Source organism: Ambystoma mexicanum, chromosome 2p (assembly GCF_040938575.1).
Source record: "Ambystoma mexicanum isolate Mex_15411 chromosome 2p, UKY_AmexF1_1, whole genome shotgun sequence".
Taxonomy (NCBI): domain Eukaryota; kingdom Metazoa; phylum Chordata; class Amphibia; order Caudata; family Ambystomatidae; genus Ambystoma; species Ambystoma mexicanum.
The window spans coordinates 428,718,043-428,738,510 of NC_090923.1; the positions used below are offsets into that span (position 1 = coordinate 428,718,043).

The window sequence follows — 20,468 nt, forward strand, 5'->3', positions numbered from 1 at the left end:
TCCACGAATAACATCTTCGAGTGAACCATTGCTAACTATGTTGTGTGATCCTTCGGTTGGTTGTTTATACTCTCATAGAGTTTAGTTAAAGGAGCCATGGTGACAGTGCCACCAGAGTGTTTGTGTCGATCCCAGCTTTTTTAGCCTTGCTCACTGCACAGTCTACTTGTTGAGCGCTCAGAGGTGCCCTTACTTGGTGACAGATACATACCTAGTGTGTTTCCAAACGCTCTTCCTGCAAGGGCGATACCAGATTTCCAGACAAAAGCCTAGCCCTCTTATCCTTTCCCCTAATAGAGGTTCTTGCAGACTGAGCCACACCCATAGCAGATTTAATTGTGATTACGGAATCAACATTTTTGCTTTCCGAGGTTCCACCCAATAGCGTAGGTTTTGACTTTGCTATGGGTAACCAAGGGTTCACAGTAATGTGATTCTCCTGAGTAGGACTTACCATTCCACACTCTTTCATTCCCCCCGGCTCATTACTCTCAATGTTAACATCGCTTGTAGTGTTATCAGCTACAGGCATGATTTCCAGGCCTTGATTGATTAGGTGAATGATTTCGAGTTCATCTCCACCAATGTCTACATTATTCTCCAAAAGAAGTTTGTCAGCACCCCTTATCTCCACACTTGTGTTTGCTCCCATGGTCATTTTCTATGAGCTTCATTGATTCTAGTAAATCTGAATCCTCAACTTCTGCACTTGCACCTTTTATCTCAAAAGAGTTTGATGTTGGCGCCAATTTGCCCTGAGCAGATGCCTTCTGGTAAAAGAAATCTATAATTTTTAAAAACATCATCGGATCCCAAGGCTGTCAGTTGCCAAATTGGTTTGCCTTTTGAGTGGATTTTCAGCATCAGGTGAAAGATTAGGGATCGACTTTTGACGACCTTAGAGGGCTCCAGTTCACCGTTACGCTTTGTCATAGTCTGTGGAAAGGTGAATACTCTGTTTTTGCCTATGGAACCCCCAATGGTTAATTCAGATAGCGAAGTCCTTATGTGCGTTGTCACTATGTCCGGCGCTTTCCTCAAAGTATCTCTGCCACAATTTCCTTTGTTAATGTTTCTTTTTCCAGCCGACTTTACAGGTTACTCAAGTGAGGTAACCCCACCACCTGAGCTAACCGAGGTTAAACATGCGCTGTTTTCTTTTACAGTTGCTGCACCATTTGATACACCCTTTGATGTGTGACCTCCAGACAGATTTCCAGGAGGGTGCACATCATTTATTCTGTCAATAAATGAGGCTGTGCTCGCGGTTCACCTTGACTAAAACTGTTAAAGGAGGCAGGGTGGATTGTCTCTCTTCAAATGACGCCTCTTTTTCTTTAACAGCGAGTCCCCCTGCTTCACCAGCATTAAAGGCAGGGACCCTGGCTGCCCCCTTTCCGCTCTCACTGAGGCCACCATAACACTCACTCAATGGGATTAGCTTCATAGAGGCCTTGTCAAAAGTCATTAAATGACCATCGTTCACATCCTCTCTCATGATTACTCCGTCCACGTTCGGCTGACTGCCAAGACTGCCTTCACCTTGACTCAGCTCTCCGTTGTGGATGGGGATTATCAGGAAAATTCCTCTTCCTGGTCCAAAGAGACTGTGAACAGGCTCACAGTACAATGGCAGGGCACCACACCCAAGACTGTCTTCACCTTGACTCAGCTCTGCGTTGACGATGGGGATTATAAGGAAAACTCCTCCTCCTGGGTCCAAGGACACCGTGAACAGACTCACAGGTTCGCAGTACAACCACAGCACCACTTAAAAGACTGCCTTCACCTCTGCACTCTATGACTGACAGTTGTGTTCAAAACCATGTAGAAGCATGCAACAGACCTAAAACTCTCTCGCACTTAAAAATAAAAACAAGAAATATACGGCACCAGAGAGTGAAGCAAAAAGAAATGGACACATTTGCTGACAAAGGAGAAAATATATAAAAATATCTCGTTTGAGCCAATTTCGGGAAGGAAAGGTGGAAGTAGCACTCATTCTGCTAAGCAGTGGGCAATACATGACATGTTCACAATCTATTTTCCTATTACCGAACGAGTAAATGTGAGATACGTCCAGATAACATAACTTCTCAGCAGTCACTTCAGCATTGTTTAATGAACATTTAAGAAAGCGCGAGGGAACGGATTCAATGCTCAACTTCCAACTGAAAGACATGGACCTGCAAGATATCGTTCTATTAAGTCGTTAAGGCAGTAGTTGAAGCAGAGTATGTGACTTAAGAGAATCTGCTGCCTTCGAAAACTGCAAGGGGTCGCTTCAAGGAACTCATCTAAAGACTTGTCGTACCAACTAACTATTCCGCATGGAGGTATTTAGCTCCCATCTGAGAAACCGAACACCAAGTCAGCACAGCATGCCGAGTAAGAACATGTCAACAAGAGCCCGGAAGCACTCTCCCCTTTGAAAGTGCTTTAACTGTGAGTAAGACTACAACCCCCATAAGGAAGTGCGGTTATCCTCCAGTTGAAACGCTAGGCGTCAATGTGCTGCCTGTTCCCGTGAATCTGATTGGCTGTGGTTAAATATCCGGGCTCTGGGAGCAGAGCGATGACGTCTACCAGTAGTCTGGAGAAGGAGAATGGCCGCATTAACAGGTCGGTGCCGGGCCGAGTGGGGGTCACACAGGGACTGAGATGTCGCTTTTGTTACTCTGGCAGCTTGACATCCTTGTGTTGTTTACTCTGCGAGATAACGAGCTTGCGCTGTGAGTCGCAGGGGAGAACACAAACGCTGACAATGCAGCCTATGCCTCCCTTGTGGCAGGGGAGCCTCATATTGGGAGGGCGGGTCCGTGCAGTCGCTGTGATTACAATGTCAGGTGTGTGGGAACCTGTTCCGTGACAGCTGCCAACGCTCTTTTGTTTAGTTCCGTCACGCGATTGAGTTAACATGGAAGGTTTGCTTACAATTGTGTTTACAAGATATGGTTTGTTAGTAGGTGGCTTCTAGATGGACGAGGGTTCTCTGTGTCCCATGGCAACAGAGTTAAGATGCGTAGTTATAAGTGAGGCTGTACGACTTTACTATGTTTTTCGGAGAGACTTGCGAGGAGTGTGTGTATTATTATTATTATTATTATTATTTTATTTTTTTACACGAACGTTAGGTTTGGGGCACTCTGATTATCGTAGTTAGTACACAGGACACATAACACCATTAGGGTTCCTGTATGTACTTTGGTGTGTGAATGTTGTGGCGAGGACACAGTGTGTACTATTTGAGGTGCAGTCGGGATTACACTGTTTCTATCGGTCAATGCCCAACATTCTAGATTGTGCCCAAGTGATTCAGTTTGATGAGTTAATGCATTGTGCACCTGGTAGTTTTGACCAATGTTACTGACCACATGTAACTTTAAGAAGCGGCCCACTGGGGTAGTGCTCTAAAAACATGTTTTGTATCAATGTAACAAATTGCCATTTGCGATTGTGGGCCACATTTTCTTGGTGCGTATGCCTAGTTTATGTCCAAGGTAGACTGAGTGTGTTTAGTATGTATCGTAGCAGATGAGTGAGGCAATGAGTCTCGGAACAAGCAAGGACGGGCCGGGATATGTGAATGTGAGGACATTGTGTGTGCCATGTATTTGGGTGATGAAGCGATGTCAGCTTGTGTAGCCACTGTATGCAACCAAGCTGGTTAGTAAGCCACTGTTGGTGCCTGCATAGGAAGTTGAGAACATAGCTTGTACCAGGTCAAGTTAGGGATAGCTTTGGGAGGATAAGTATTACTGTTCAGAGGTAAACATTTACCAGTAGAGGTTGTCTGTCAGGTACTTGGGTCAGTGAACCTATGCATCTATTTGGCCTCTAGGTGCTCTAGGGTAAGTGCCGTATATGTATTGGTGCAGGCAGTTGGGGAATCTGACATGTACAATCGTACATGAGTGAGGGTCATTGTCTACGAAGACTTTGGGGTGGCTGGATGACACACTCTCCCGCAGTTTTATAGTCTTATCAGGGAAGGCATAGTGTGTGTGTGTGTGGAGGCGTACGTTTTGGTGGGGCACTGTGTGTACCTGTGTGGGTGGGGAGTGCCAACTGTGGTGGAATGCTGTCTGCACAATTGTGCTAGCCTGTTTTTTTTTTAATTTTATTTTGCGACCCAAACTAATGCTGCTGGTGATTATTCGTTAAAAAGTGAGTTCTTCAACCAAGCTGCACTTAAAAAAAAAAAAAAAAAAAAAATATTCAGTGCTAAAAAGAATGGCGTGTGCACGTGTTCTCCGTTCAGCTCTGTCTACTGTCATCCCAAATATCTCTAATAAAATGAATTCCCTTGAAACTAAACAAGTAGCTTTCACTGAGCCTCAGTCCGTGGAATGGACCGTAGCGCACCTGTAGTCTTCTACGCAAGGACCACCACAGACCCCGATACCACGATTTGAAAGAAAGCATTATCAGTGATGGCGCTAAGCACATTTCCATGGCAACAAAAGTCTATTTGCTGTAGTCAAGGAGCTCTGCTACATCTTGTGTCCTCATCCCTGTGATGCTGGAAATGCATCGGAGGGACAGGGCCTCAGTATCCTTGTCCTTTACTGCTTTTTATTGTGTGTTCTGTCGTGTTTTCCGCGTAGGAGTTCATGTGGGACTCCTGTCGGTGCAGCTCTCTTTTGGTTTGGTGTGCAGACCCATGGGATACCCTTATGGCACTCATGGGTGGGGGTACAACCCTGTGCCCCTAGTGTATGTTTATGGGCACTTGTGTGTGGCCCACAGAGCAGGGTATGGGCTGGTGGCAGCTCCATGCTGAATTTGACAGGTGCTCTGAGTATCCTCCATTTTGGGATACCCGGGCCCTGGCATTGGAATCAGTTTATTCCTGATAGGAAACGAGATGGCCTCTTGCTTTCTATTGCATGTTAGCTTGTTTTCCCAAAGTCCTGGGAGGCCCTGCCTCTGTCCCTTCCCCCTGAGTGGCTGTTTGGTGGAAGTTCCATATATGGTGTTGTGAAGTCCAGGCCAGACTGGCTGGAGCCTTCCCAGTGACTGTATGTTGTGGGTACACCCTGTGGGTGGGACCTGGGTGAATGGAGTGTGTGACAAATACGCATTTTGTGTTGTGGATGTCTAGTATCTGGTGTTTGACACAATGACTGAGACAGCCCTGCCCGAAACTGACTTGAATGCAGTGTGGAGTGTTGAATGGCTGGGTACTTGTCCCAATACACATAACTTGTTGTGAATGTTTGGAGAGAAGTGAATGGACTGAATGCAGTATGCAGCTGTTTGTCTGCCTGCCTGCATGAATGCCCTTCTGACTGATTGGCTGCCTGAGTGTGACCCATCAGAATGAATGGGAGATCAACTAGTATATCTGGGGGCCTCTCACTGCTGCATGTTCAGAAGCTGAAGTCCAAACTACGAAGAGTAACTGGAGTGAAACTGGAGCTTGACCTTGAAGCTCTGCTGGAAGAGATGAATTGCTGTTGCCTTTCTTCATCAATCTGAAAGCTGCTGTGTCTCCAAGGACTGACCCAGAGAGGACCAGGTAAGGCGCCCTCTTCCCGAGCTAAGAGGGACCATCGTGCACCAGCTGATCTCTGCCAAAGCTCCCTGGTAGACAGACCTACAGCAGGCTGCCGACCTGGAGACGGGGACTGCTGCGGAATCCCAAAGAGAAGCACCCGGACTGTTGTCCGCCACTGTCGACGACCGCCGTTGCCGAACGGAGCCGCAGTGCTCCCGTTTCCTAAGAACTTTTGATTCACGGACGTGCTCGTCCGCACAGCCGCCCACCTTATCCCACCGGAGAAGGCTAGGCAGTCAACACGCTGAGGAGCATCCGCCGGTGGGTTTCCCACCACCCAAGGACCACAGACGCTGATGACTCTACGCCCTTGCTGGGCCACAGTTGTTCAAACTCTTTGCGGTCCTAAACTATCGACACTGAGGTGCTCCGCACGCCTCTTCCTTGCAGGACATTTACGCTTCCCCGTCGACGAGCACCGCTAGGAAAGAAGCTGTCATTTCCATTTCACTGTCATAGTTCACCCTGTTCTCCTTCGGACGTTCGACCGGTGACTCCTGCCTTAAAGGGAGGGCAGTTGATTCCCCGACGAGGAACGCTAAGACACCAGGTACTTTGGTGTTGCAGAACTATTGGAAAGTCTCTGGCCAACAATATATGGACTGGGCTTGTGATATCTTTATTCTACAGGTTGCCCAGGTAGGGGGGGATCTCGACACAGAACTGTGTCTAGGTATCAGGGACAGTATTCTGTCACTTGTTCTAACCAACTGCTTTCCTCTTATTGATTTGTGTGCCATTTAACTGTACAGTTGATGCACTTTAAAGAGATGTAATAGTAATTGTGGTACCACGTAGAACTGTATATTTGCCATTATAGATAACGGAGTACAAGGTGAGTTATCGTGATACTGTACATAACCTTGAATATTATATAAAGACGGTGTTATAACTAATGCAGTGTGTGGACATTACTTTGTGGGTGCTTGGGGACTACACTGTACTTAAGAACCAGCCTGCATCACCTCCTGAGAAGCTAGGCCTTGATTGCTCGTCCATTGCTACCACAATAGAGAATCTTGGCTGGGGTCCTCTGTGCCTCTCCTCTACCCTATAGAGAGCAGAAGTACAGAAGTCTTTACAATCACCCACGATCCGTGTGACTATGTCTTGGAGCAAATATTCTGACTTTGCTCATTGAAGAGCAACAGCCAGTCTTATTCCTGCGTTTCCTGCTCAGTCCGTTGTCTCTTCCTTTTGACGAAGTCTCGGAGGAGCGTATTTTGGAAGTCATTTCTGGCATTAAATCATGTCCCTCTACCCCTTGCCTTCATGTGCTTAAGGAGATTAAGACTTATTCACTCCTTATCACCTCAGCAGTGAACTAATCTTTTCATGGAGATGCCCTAACATACCCTAAATGGGTTCTGGTCCCCCCTCTTTTGAAAACTCCTGCTTGGATCCTTCTCTCCTGGCCAATTGTCGATCCATCTCCCGCGGTTTCTTATGAAGGTTCTTGAGGTCATAGTTACTCCACAACTGAGACCTTTTTAGAGGAAAATTCAATTTTTGATAACTTTCAATCGGGATTTCACCACTTGATGGGGACTGAGGCAGCACTCGATGGAGACCACGGTGGAGCGGCTTGACTTAACAGCTGCGTTCAACACTATCGACCATCCCACTTTGTGTCAATGACTCGAATTCCGGCATCACAGGAACTGTCCTCCAACGCCTGGGAGGATATCTCTGGGACAAAGAATAAAAACACAGATTAGAATCCTGGTCTCCGGTATTAAGCGTGTTTTATAAAAGAACAATTTTAATTGTTTATTTCTTTTCTCTAACTCTTTATGCCCTTTTAGGTCCGAGCCTACTGTGACATGCAGGTTCCACCAGGGCTCTGCTGTTTCGCCCCTCTTCTTCAATATCCATGTAAGGCCTCTGGCAAAACTAATCCATTCTCGTGGCTGTTTTTTTTCATTTTTTTTTTTTTTTTATTCCTTTTGTTGACGATACCCAACTCATCTTAGAGTGGCTTAGAACCATATAGACTCTGCTAGGCGTCTGAGATCTTGCCTCACAGCAATAGGTAGCTGGATGAATGCAAATTGGCTCGAGCTATATGGCGAGAAATCCGAAGTCATGATCATCAGCCCTTTGGCTCAGTCAGGTATGGACTCTAGATTTCTGGCTTCCTTAGTAGTGTGGACTTATTGAAAAATCGCGTGAAATCATTTCTACTGTCGCCTGAGCTATAGGTAAGTGCTATCTGTACATCTGGCTTTAAGCTTAAAACACTTGATTCCCTTCTTACCAGTGCATCTGCAGGGTCGTGTGATTGCTCCAAGTCCTCAACTATTGCAATGCAGTATTTCTTGCTGCACGACTTGTTATGGGGTCTGGCTAAATTCACTCATTCCTTTCCCATCATGGCTCAGCAGCACTGGTTGCCTGTCAAGAGCAGAATTAAGTTTAAGGCTCTCTGCTTGACTCACCGTACACTCCACAAGCAAGGCGTGGTTTTTGTCCAGGAGAACATTTCTGCTCATACGGGGCTCTTCGCTCTGCAAAACCTGTTCATCTGGTGGTTTCCATATTTTGGAAGGCCACCTTTGGCGCCAGGGCCTTCTCTGTGGCTGCCCCTCATCTGTGGAATTCACTTCCCATCAGGTTAACTGAAAATTGTATTTTTCTTTCCAATTTAGGAAATTGCTCAAAACCTTTTCCCATGATGATCTTCAGCTTTTCTGTCCCCTTTGTTGTTTTTTTTCGCACTTAGCGCCAGGACACCTCCGGGTGATAGTGCGCAATAGAAATTTCTATAACCTAACCGGTTATTTTGAGCTGGGAATTTCTCATCCAAACAGCACTCATATGGGGACTATGCAGTTAATGTTACTTTTCCTGATCGTATAGTATGAAGGGGAGATGTACATTCCGTTTTGGTCCTTCATCCGTGATGTGTTTTAAAAAGTTCCTTCCTCAGTTTTTGGTTTAATCTTGCCATCATCACTGCAAATTATGGGTGCTAAGGAATGTAGAATTTCTGATTATTTCACACACTGTGTGCTAGTAGCCCAACGTTTTCCTTTGCTCTTTGTCCCTTTTCCAGCATGCCACTTTGCCAGTCCTTTCTCATCCTTTGCCACACCCATTTGTGCTCGTTTGGAAATATGAGGTTTGGAAAGATGAGCTTCCATCACAGTAGAATATAGGGCCTTCTGGTGGTTTATCTTGTTGACATGCCCCGAATATATTGTGCAAGTTGTACATTATTTCAATGTTGCAGAAGTTGCAGCCCGTCTACAGGCGCAATATTTTCTACCTTCATTGTTAATAATGCCAGCTATTTCCCTATTCTCTGGGTGCTCGCATAACCAAGATATATTTTGGGAGACAGTAATACATTGTGCACCCTGTTCTCTCGATCAATTGAGTTCTGTGAATTTTAATGTTTGGGAATTTGCAAGCAATGATGAGGTGCTTATCCTGGGTGTTTCTCCTTACTAGTGGCCAAATGACAAACAGTAAGTCTGGGTTCGAACTCGCCAAGTATGGTAGCATCTGTGTGTTTGCTTGTCCATTCCAACTTGTTACCTCTCAAAAGTTCAGTGTTTTGGATTTCTCCGCAAAGGTGTGACCTCCTGGAGAATCTTAACACTCTGCAGGCTTTTATGGTAATTGGGAACGTGGAGACAGTGGATCAGTTGCTATGATGGCAGATTCCGTTTTCCTAAAATCACCCCTAGGAACTTCACCTCCTTTTTCCACTGTAGTAAGAGTTCACTTTTATCCCTTTCTGGGAGTGCCGAGTATCTATCGGATGTTCATCATTTGGCTTCTTAACCACCCATATTGCCAAATTGGGGAACACAAATGGTTTTCTTTACTCTGTTCTGGTCATTGCACCTCCTAGTTCTCTGATCGGACATTTAATTTGTGTGCCTGCCTCTAGTGGTATACCGTACGTTTCAGTCTAGAGCGGTATTTTTAGTATGAACACTACCTCATCAGATGTACGTCCATTCTCTAACTTACTTCCCACCATATCTTTGGGGGAACCTGTTGGGGAAAGGTGCCAGCATCACCCGGCAGTGTTGTCAAATGTATTTTCTTTACTGTACTATTGTGGGTATCGCACTCATGGGTATACTTTTTCACAGGGCAAACGCTGTTTCAGTGTGTGCAATGGACTGTAGTCCTCATCTGGGTGTTCGCCATATACTGACTGAAGGCATTTTGAGTGAGATGCAATACTTCCCTGCAGTAGTTTAACTCTGCCATCTTCACGTTCCGTGGCCTTAATGATTACTGTCGGCGACATTTGCATGCATTGGGTGTTGCACATATTTTTCAATTGTACATGTTTGTCCCTTGTTGTCAAAAGTTTATCCACCCTAAGTTCACTATTTGCCTACCTGTATGCTTTCCACGGTGCCTTCAGTAAAACGTGTAGACTTTTATTATAATTGGTTTCTTTTTCTTTTTTGTATGTATAATCTGTAGTCTTAGGATCATTTGAATGTTTATCTATGGATTTCCAGCAAAACTGCAGGTAGCCCTCGACTGCTAGCTTTGTCTCTGCCTCGCGTCTAGTCAGTGAACAGACAGCTGCAATCGACCTTGCCCTATCTTCTAACCCTGCCACTGTTCCTGCAGATTCAACCCTGTTATGCAATTAGCATTGTCAGTGTGCTTTTGTATACACACCGACTAATCTTCATTCCGGACTGCTGAATGGCTCTCTTTGCTCATAGACCCTGTACTTTTACTAAGGTTACTGTCCTTATCAGGGTTCTTAACAGAGCCCAATTCCAGTCTTGTGGAAATTTAAGCGAAAAAATGTTTTCACATAACTTCTCTAGCGTGGGTGTTGGTGCTTTCTGGAGCTCGGACTATACACGGCCATCGCACAAAACGCGACCCTCCCTGCGTCTTTCCCAAGTGTTCTCCCCGCCCCTATCCCCCTTCTTTCCCCCCCCCTTTCCACTTCTCTCCCCACCTATTCTATGGTGCCCTCTGTCAGGCCTCCCTATCGCTGACGCCTATACCAGTGCCTCCTCTAGGCAAACCCTCACCGACATCCTCTTTGTCGTTCCCTCACCAGACCAATGGACTCTTCATATGGTCTGTGCTTTCTCCTCTCTCTTCGTTACCCATTAATGGTGGCACCCAGTGTGAGGCCCTCCTGGCCTCCTTCGACTCTGCTAAGGTCATCATAAATGTTTACATGAAGGTACCGTCTTGATCCAAGGCCCTCAGGCCAATCTTCTCTTCTTCGATAGATGCTTCCCGCGCTAATCAATTTCCTAGATAAAACCTTTCCCAGCAATATTAGTTAAAAACCAGTCTATCACCTATGAGGTACAGTTGCAATTAAAGTCAACGGATTAGAAGAGTTTGCAGGGAGCCAGGACATCCAAAATCAATTGGTTCAAAGTCTATGCATCTGAGGCACCTCTTAGATGCTGTTAGGCCACAAGCTGTTGTGAAAGTTGGAGCTGAGATCAACTCTAGAAAGCAGCTACTGCAAATTTCAACTAAGAAAAGCAAGCTACAGACGAAGAGGTTTAGTCGGCACAGTACCCTAGGTTGGAAGAGGATACCACTGCCTTCTGTCTTGTTGCAGATTCTGTTTTCCTGGTCCTCAGTCCTGAAGACAAAAGGAGGGGATGTCTGGAGGACTCCTGCACAGCAGTTCGGAGGTCAGCAGCTCTTTTCAGTTCAGTGGCACTTAGTGGTTTCAGCATGCGATAAACAGCACCACCGCGGATCTTGGACAGAGGTTGGGCTTCCTTCACTGCTTGAGTCCAGGACCCTGGTGAGGTGACTCGAGCTTGGGTTGTGCTGTTTTGGGAGGGTTCTCGGGAGACTCCTGGAGCTTTTGTCTGGTTTACAGACTTTGCACTTGACTACGGTTTTCTCAACCCCGGCACTCTGTTCCAGCAGCAGCAAAGAAGTACAGCCAGTTGGGGTAGGTAAGTTTTGTCTCAGGGTTAGTTGGTCCCACTAACCCAAGTGAAGTTGTCCTTTCCGGAGCTTCTCTTGTTGATTCAGAAAAGGAGTTTCGGCACAGCAGCAGGGCTTCAACAGGCAGTTCAACGGTCCAGGAGGATGCAGCAAGTTTCTCTTCAGAATTCCTACCGATTTCGTCTAGTGGTCGACTCTCTCTTCAGTCCAAGAAACCTCACATTTTTATACAGGTTTCTCCCATTCATGCACAGCCTAGCTGTCACTCGCACAGAGGGGTGGCTGTCTGCAAGCACAGCCAGACAATTAGGACTAGGTGCATTCAGTTAACCGAGGAGACTGAGGGCAGGGAGTTTTGGGCACCTCCCTCACTTCCTGCCCTGCCAGACAGGAGCCAGAGGTGGGTTTCAGTACTGAAACCCGCAAAAGGAAACGTGAACAAAGGACTTAAAGCTGGTTTGGCGCACAGAGTAAAACCCAAGAATGACTTCACAAATGGTGAAAAAAAGACGAGGGCCATTATGACAATGGTTACCACTGGGTGCTATCCTGCAGCGGAGGATTCAGCCTGTCGTAGAGAAAATTAAACCACTGCCACCAGTCATTTAAAGTAGTGAGGTTACCATAAACGTTTCATGAGTAAGTAGAAAAAAGGGGCTAGTAAGTAACACCCCAGCACACTACATAATATGGGGTGTGATGGATCTACAGAGAGAAAAGGTAGTCAATTTCACTTTAACATTCTTGGGAACAGTAGTTTTCACAAGAAAATATATTGAAACCTTCTGCAAAATCTATCTGTAACACTGCACTTAAGGGGCTGTTTGTCGCCATACAAAAAATAGATGCCCATGGCGTTTAACAAAGGAAACACATAATCCAAATCAGATCAAAATACATGAGTGAGAAAAAGGGCTCACTCTCTCCAGGGTTAAAATTGAAGAGCTGGGGGTCTCTAAGGTTGAGGGGAATTGGCACAGAAATGAATTCTCCCTAAATGAGATTATCTTTTAGAATGCAATGTTTAAGGGTGTGACGGTGATAGCATGGTGTATTGTGATTAATTATGATATAGGCTCATGGACATAGTCCACACTCACCAAGCTTGAATATTAAAAGGTGCCTGAAAAAGAATAAGCCAGAGCTACATTTAGTTACCTTGATAGGTTGATCTAGATGGGTATCGGGGGTAGTAACTATAGGCTTGTGGAGCACTGACCTGATGAGTATGGCTAAGGAATCTTGGCGAAGGTAGTAGCATTCTCATGGGTAGGGTAGTTCAGGTTATAAAACTGCAAAAAAGAAGTGTGTGGAATCTGGGTAAGCATTTATTTAGAGCATGCTAGGATTTCTCCAGTAGTGCCAAGAATTATGATTAATAACACTTACCCCTTAGACACGATTAGGCATTGAGTAGAGTGTTCAAATGCACAGTGGCTGTATTCCAGTATATATCCCTGCAAATTGGATCAAAAGGAACGTTTGAGTAACACAATGGGTATTTTTTGCCTCGATCTGGCCGCAAGCTGATGGTCGCATGGTGAATCAGTCTTAAAGCTACTCTTAACAGCAAAGGGAGTCATAGACATTTGTCAAGTGTTAAGCAAAAAGTATATATCAAATTGTTTAAATATGTTGCCCTATCGGTTGATAGTAATGATTATCTTCGCATTTTGTTAGTCACACAATCAATGATACTAAAAGGCGTGAATTAACGTCGCATTGCGGCGTTGCTACAGGAATGAATACTGCGTCGGCCAATATGCCCGTAAAAGAATTGGGTCTGGATACTGAGTATGCCATAGTAGGAACGTTGAATTAATTTAGCCAATGGGAGGCGGAGCGCCCACAAATGTATACCAGCCGCGCAGCGGCCATCAGCACAGCATTGTTTGTGCATTCTTCTGCCGAAAAGCATGTTTCGTGCAATGGTGCGCATTGCAGAAAGCGTGCGCAGTGCTGTAAATATTTTTATTTTCACATTTGTAAGCCATAATACTACTCCCCTGGTGAGCGGTTACAGCTATAAAGGGGCATAATGAAAGTTAAATGAAGCATGCAAGTGTGTAGGAGCATACACAGTCCCTTTGGGGGTAACCTGGCTTGTCTAATGTGGAAAGGTAGAATTGGGGTTTTGCAGAGATAGTTGGGTAAGCTAGGAAAAAATAAATTGGCAGTGAGCAGGTGAGATAAGGAAAAGAATTTGGATTAGTTAACAACATTGCTACGAATGATTGACCATGAACTGAACTGTCTAGGAATAAGGAACTAAGAACCATATGGCAACAGTTCACATGAAATGATTGTGCTCATCAGGAAAGTGTGCATACTAACATAGGGATATGTTAGCTAATTTGTCAGTATGCGTGAACTGGTTGCTTCTTCCAACATCAATATAGGAAACGCACAAACCAAAATATCACTTAATCACGCAGAGATCCGTGGAGTCTTTACACTGTTACTCGGTTGGTGCTACATGATAAAAGCACTCGAGGTGTGAGACTTAAAGTTAGCAGATTGGCATGTACTTCATCTACTTTTTCTTCAGCTTTTTTTTTTTTTTTTTTTTTTCAGGTCTTGCTCAACTCTATCCCCTTTCTGCTTTTCAGCCCTCTGTAAATCTGCCCAACCATGGCTCTCTTCCCATCTTGGTTCCATGCAGCAATTTCGACGTTGCTTGGAACAACGTTGGCTCAAATTTCGTTCTCCATCTAATCACTCTGCTTATTTTTCTTACTTATTTTTCTTACCATGCTCTTTACGACAATTGCTTAAATTCTGCTAAACGTACTTATTTTTCTCATCTTCTCCATACTCAATCGGCTCATCTGAGATGCTTGTTCCAAACTTTAACCTGCCTTCTCTCTCCTCCTCCTTCCTGATCCCTCTATTAATTCTACTCTTCTGCTCTTGATTTTGCTTCCTACTTTTCTTCTAAGGTTTACTCCCTATGCCAAGATATTGTTAATTATTCCGCCTCAAATACTCTATTTCCTCCTCCACCTAAACCTCTAACCTTCTTTTCTGCCTATTTGCACCCGTGTCCAATTCAGATGTAATGTTACTGCTGGCAAGTCATCCTACAGCAGCCCCTATGGATCCTCTTCCTTCTGCACTTATTCCTACAATCTATACTTCCTTTGTACAATTTCTTGTCTCATTCTTTAACATTTGCCTCTCTACATCTATTTTTCCAACAACTTTCAAACCAGCTATCCCTATTCTAAAAGAAACCTTCAGCTAATCCTCTTGTGTCTATTTTCTGTCCTATTTCTTCTACCCAACTTATCTAGGATTCTGGAGTGTTTTGTCTGATCTCAGATTTCTTCCTTTGTTAATGACTTGTATCTCCTTCCACGCTTTCAATCTTTCGCCTTCGTCACTCTACTGAGACTGGTTTAATGCGTGCACTCAACTCTCTTCTGTCAGCTCATCACGCTAAGCACTCTTCTTTTCTTATTCTTCTTGATCTATCTGCTGCTTTTGACACTGTTGACCTCTCAGCTCTTGAATTCTCTTCTTTTGGCTTTAGGTGTTCTGTTTCCTCTTGTCTATCTAATGGAACCTTCTGTTTCGCAGAGTGGGAAGACTTCCTCAACTTTCCCTCTCGAGCACAGTGTACCCCAAGGATCAGTCTTGGGTCTGTTTCTTTTTTCACTCTATACTTCTCTACTTGCTCCTGTGATTTCCTCCTTTTGGAATCTTGCAACACTTACGCTGATGAAACAACTTTTTCTATCCTTTTCCTCTTTCACGCCTGAAATTTACTACACTCTTGTCTTTCAGCCATTAAATCTTGGATGGCATTGCACTGCCTTACTCTGAATGCTGGGAAAACTGAGGTCTTATTTTTCCCTGCCAATACATTTTCTCCTCCACCGTCAACTCTTTCTATCCCTACCACTGTTCGTAATATCTGTCTCCATTTCGACTCTAATCTTTCTTTTACCACATTTCTCTTACATCCCACTCTTGTCGCTTTCACTTGCACAATATTCGCAAAGTTTGTTCTTTTCTCACTTTTCATGCGACCAAATTGCTTATCTTATTTGTTCTTTATTATTATCTATCTACTCTTCTATTGCTCTGTTACACTCTTTGGTCTCCCTTCTATTTGCATACTTTGCCTTCTCACCATAATTTCATCTCAGCTTCGCTTGCATCTCTTGGAAGGTTACCTTTTAATTTTCTGTGTTTGGAGCTAGCCCATAAAGAGATGTACAGGGTATCTTGCTATTCTGCTGTCCTTCTATATTCCTTCTCGTTCTCTTCACTCTTCCTGTCTTTTTAGGTTGACTGTGCCCAGTCCCGTTTTCGTCCTTTTTGAGCTTCTTGCTCCTTTCCATTGGAACATTCTTCTGCTATCTCTTCGATCCATCACTGTCTAGTCCCTCTTTCGGGTCTCTTTGAAATATGCCCTACTTCACCGTCCATGATTGTTTGCTCTCCATGCCAACTGAATTACTTTATACCTCAATTTTGTACCGTTGTTTTTAACTTTGTACAGCGCTTTGGACAAAAGCGCTTTATACGACTCGATAAAATACAAATAACAAACTTACCAATTATTTAATGTTTTTTTAATAATTACCAATTCTACTCTTGTTATGGCCATTGACCAGCCTTGACAAAGGCAGCTTTGTCGAAACGGGTGTAGGCTGAACTGTTGAATTGACTCAAATGAAGCCCATCAATATATTTGTGTTGATTTTATATTGAATAAGAATTGAAGTTACAAACCTATCCTTGCTAATGGAATATTACTACTTAGGCTAGTGCAACCACCCAGAGCCACCCTGTGTTTTTACTTCTCAAATGGACCAGTCTCCCAGAGGCATGATGTAGACCCATTCCAAAGTTCCTGTGGTCGGGCTGCATCCTGTGTCCCCTCAACAGATAGGCAGCAGTATAAGAACAGAGTTGTGCTATAATCATTTCAGTCAACTGTATATCCCCAAAGCCTGGTGGACGTTTGTAAATAAGAAGCAGTATCTGTTTTGATATAGTGGCCTTTGGGAGGATACAGTTTTATAAATGGCCAAAATCTATTTGGTGTCTGGGTGAACCCTACAACTGTTTTGTGCATCACTGTCTGGGCCTGGGTTCCCCTAACTTGAAGTTAAGGGAATCCATAGAGTCTTCCTTTATTCTGTCTCTGGGAAGGCTTGATGCATTTTGAGCCCTGCATAAAGCACATGCTTGTCTTACCTGTTGTGTTATGTGCTGAAATAATAGTTGTATTAGCTAGTGTTTGGTTTGTAGAATTCTGTAATAGAATGTGGGAAAGGTAGAGATCTGGAATGTAGAAGGAGAGGTCGGTAAGAAGATGGAGATTAAAGGATATGCTTTATACATAGCAGACTCCAGTGTATTAATGGTATACTAAACGGAAACCTAACAATGGTGACGAGGGGAAACCCAACCATTGAAAGAAAGGGACAGAAGTACTAAAGTGAGAAAAAGAAGAAATGGACACTGAATAAGCGACAACGTGGAAAAGAGGCTGAACAAGTGAACAGAAACAGTAAGGCGCGCATATAACTGTAAAGCGGCCAATCAATCCATTAGTCATTATAAATGAGGTGCATGAAACGTTAAGAAGGCACTGCATCTTTCAAACAGATCGGTAAACGTACTTATCTGAAGCGCAAGCGTTTGGCCAAGCTGTGGAGACGTGCGTATCGGAAAACTGAAGAAAATATGAGGAGAAAGCACCTAAAGGTGTCAAAATAATGTGCTGCTGTATTGGAAAATACAAAAACGTATTTGGAAACTAAACGCTCCCATGGCAACACGGTAAATATAATAACTGAATGAAACTGAACTTTATAAAGGAGATAAACATAACGGAGAGAAAGCAACAAAATCTCTGCTTGTTATGAGTTATGAATACAAGTGGGGGGCCGGGGGGGGGGGAGCAGCCAGATCATCATAAAGGCAAAATAGGCTTGGATGAGCAATTGGCAATTAAATATAAACAAAGTAAAATGAAATACATAAAGTGAAGTATTTGTGCAACATTGGAAAATAAGTGAAAGTAACACAACAAAGAAACAGAAATAAACACTGGATACTGAAGAAGTGTAAAATAATAAACACAAGATGAAAAGAAACAAAATATTGATCAAATAATAAAGTCAAAGAACAGATAACAGGTTATCCAAATAGCGGTGGATTATTTGAATAAAATATCATCTGACAATGCAAATGGGGACTCGAGCACAAATTCAACTCGACTAGCGCCTGGGATATCATTGCCCATGAATCCAGTCAGTTATTTAAGATATCCAAACCGTTTCAGTCTAGAACCTCAAGAAGCTCAAGGTCTGAGATGGCAACAGTGGCTAGATGAATTGGAGCAAGTCCTATGAGCAGTTGGAAATCAAAATGCTGTAAACTATTTTGATATATTTATAAATTTAGTTGGCAAATAACTGAACACTTATGTCATTTCTTTCTTCTGGAGGTTTTGTTTTTATATCAACTTCTGGTAACAGCTATCGGTAGTAGACTGGTAATTCCACCAAACAGGATTATGAGAGATATATATTCAGTCGGTGCACACGAAGCCTAAATGAGTACATTGCACAATTTGCACTAAGATTACAACGAAAGGCAGTATATATAATTGAAGGATGCATATCATCTCAATTCATCTGGTTAAAAAAAAAAAAAAACTTCCATTGAGTTACCAAGAGTCTATGAGAGAGTTGATACGAAGGCGGCGAACATGGAAAATCCAAAGAAACTGGACACCATTGCTGCTTTAGGACAAAATATACCATGGCAAGAGATATTCTGATGGATCATCTGGAGCAGCACCTCGTCAGGATGGCTGGAACAATTTTAGGAGGAATCTGGTGGAAAGGCAATGCTACAGATGTGGGTTTGAATTCCCACACAAAGGTCAGTGTCCTGCTATAGGTCAATTGTGTCTATGATGTGGACAGGAAAATCATTTTTAGACAATGTGCTGAGAAAAGGTGATGACATCTATATATATAGACCTAGTGCACAAATGGGTTCAAACGAGAGAGAGACCCCGAGACCGCCCCCAGATCAAGTGGACGACAAGATTTACTGTTCGGACACTGGTGAAACAGTAAATGTAATGAGTGAAGGGATTTCGGCATTATCCTTTAAAGCCATCAGGATCACAGATATTTCAATGGGGTGCTAAACAACCACTATTATCAAAAGGACAATTTCAATGTGATTTGATTCATAATGGACGTTGTGTGCTAGTTAGCATGCATATTGTAAGCACTTAAACAGTAGGGCGATGTCTCATTAGCTGCAAAACTGCCACTGAATTAGAGGTTATTGCTGTTGAGTACAATCAGTCGGAAAAGATACAAGGGGTTCCCTCACAGCATCACAAGGTATGTGCGCTAGCAAAAACATTAGATTTGGAAAAGATAAAAGAGAAGTTTCCACAATCATTTCAGGGTGTTGGAAAACAAAGAGTGTAATACGCTTCCATATTGATCCAGCAGTTTGTCCTGTTCCTCAGCATCCCAGGTGATCGGTTTTCATTTGCAGGCGTCTCAGGAATAACAAATTGACAATTACATCATTGAGAATGTTGATGGTTGACCTACGCCATGGGTATCTCCGTTGGTAGTGGTACCTAAAGCAAATGGTCGTCGTCTTTATGTGTGGATATGAGGTTTCCTAATACAGCGATACAGAGGGAGCGACATCCAGGACCTAGTATTGAGGACATGATAATTTGTTTGAATCAAGCTACAAGATTCACAAAATAAAGGATATCGGCTGGTAATTGATCCAGAGTCAAGACCAATAACTTGGGGGCTATTTTGGCACAAATAGAACCAGGAAAAGATAATGTTAGTAATATTGTGGCTTATGCAACGTTGAGCCCCAAGTCCTAGGCATATTCACAAGCTGAACGAGAAAGTTTGGCAGCTGTATGGGCTTGTGAGAAGTTTAATCATTTTGTAATTGGAAGACCATTCACTTTGATTACAGATCACCAAGCTCCTGTCCCTATTTGGAAACCCCAGAGTTAAGATGCCTCAGAGGATTGAAAGATGGGGAATTTGCAGGAATATGATTATAACATTCATAAGCCGGGGAAGGAAGCCAATCTGGCAGATTATTTATCTAGGCATTCAAAAGAGGTGACAGAGTAAAATGCAAGTAGAGGCAGAAGAATCTGTAATTTGTCACTTAATGCATTGCCATCAGCAGTCGCAAAGAGATTTGTGGAAAAAAGTAAAGGGGGAGGGGGGTGTCCTACAATTCAAGTGGCAGTTCGGATAACCAAAGTGCTGGAGTAAAGCTCAAGTCACAGAAGAGGAGAATAGATGAGATCTGGCTAGTATCTCCTAGAAGTTTGCGAAAGGTACTTGTAATGCTAGCGCATGAAGGACATAGTGGAATTGCAAATATCAAAGATTCTTAGGAACCAAGTTTGGTTTCCTTACATGGATGTCATTGTTGAGGCACATTACAACACTCTATTGCTTGTCAAGTGACTGCGTCTGGAAAACTCTCAGGTAGTGTCGTTACCTGATATGACCTTGGAATAGAGTAGCTATTGATTTCTTTGGCCCACTTAGGAGGGTATCTGTTGGTAGCTGTGGATGAGTACTCCCGATTTCCGTTAGTCAAGCATGTGGCATCTACTGCTTTTCATCATGTAGCAGTTGTTATGGAAGAGTTCAGTGAATGGGGTATCCCGAACGTGGTTAAAACTGATAACGGACCCCCATTTCAGGGCTACGAGTTAGTAAATTTGCTGTACACCTATGGTTTAAACACCAAAAAATCACACCACTGTGGCCACAAGCGAATGGAATGGTTAAGAGATTTATGGACACGATTAAAAGAACTCGACAGAAGGCAGTTGTCGATATGTCAATGCCTCAGTAAATATGATCAGATGTGAACTTGTCGTAATACTCCTCATGAGATGACTGGATGTTCACTGTCTGATTTGATGATTCGATAAATACCTCGAACCAGGTTT

The 20,468-nt window shown here is 43.6% G+C and overlaps 1 protein-coding gene across 1 annotated transcript in view; it reads left to right on the top strand.

Annotated features, from left to right (window-relative positions):
- The first annotated feature begins 2,538 nt into the window (after positions 1-2,538).
- KBTBD8 (kelch repeat and BTB domain containing 8) overlaps positions 2,539-20,468 on the top strand; it is a 155,283-nt gene continuing 137,353 nt past the window's right edge. Inside the window, exon 1 of the mRNA XM_069643786.1 lies at positions 2,539-2,622. Within this exon, the coding sequence (XP_069499887.1) occupies positions 2,607-2,622 (16 nt within the window). The 5' untranslated portion in view covers positions 2,539-2,606. The remainder of the gene's footprint in view (positions 2,623-20,468) is intronic.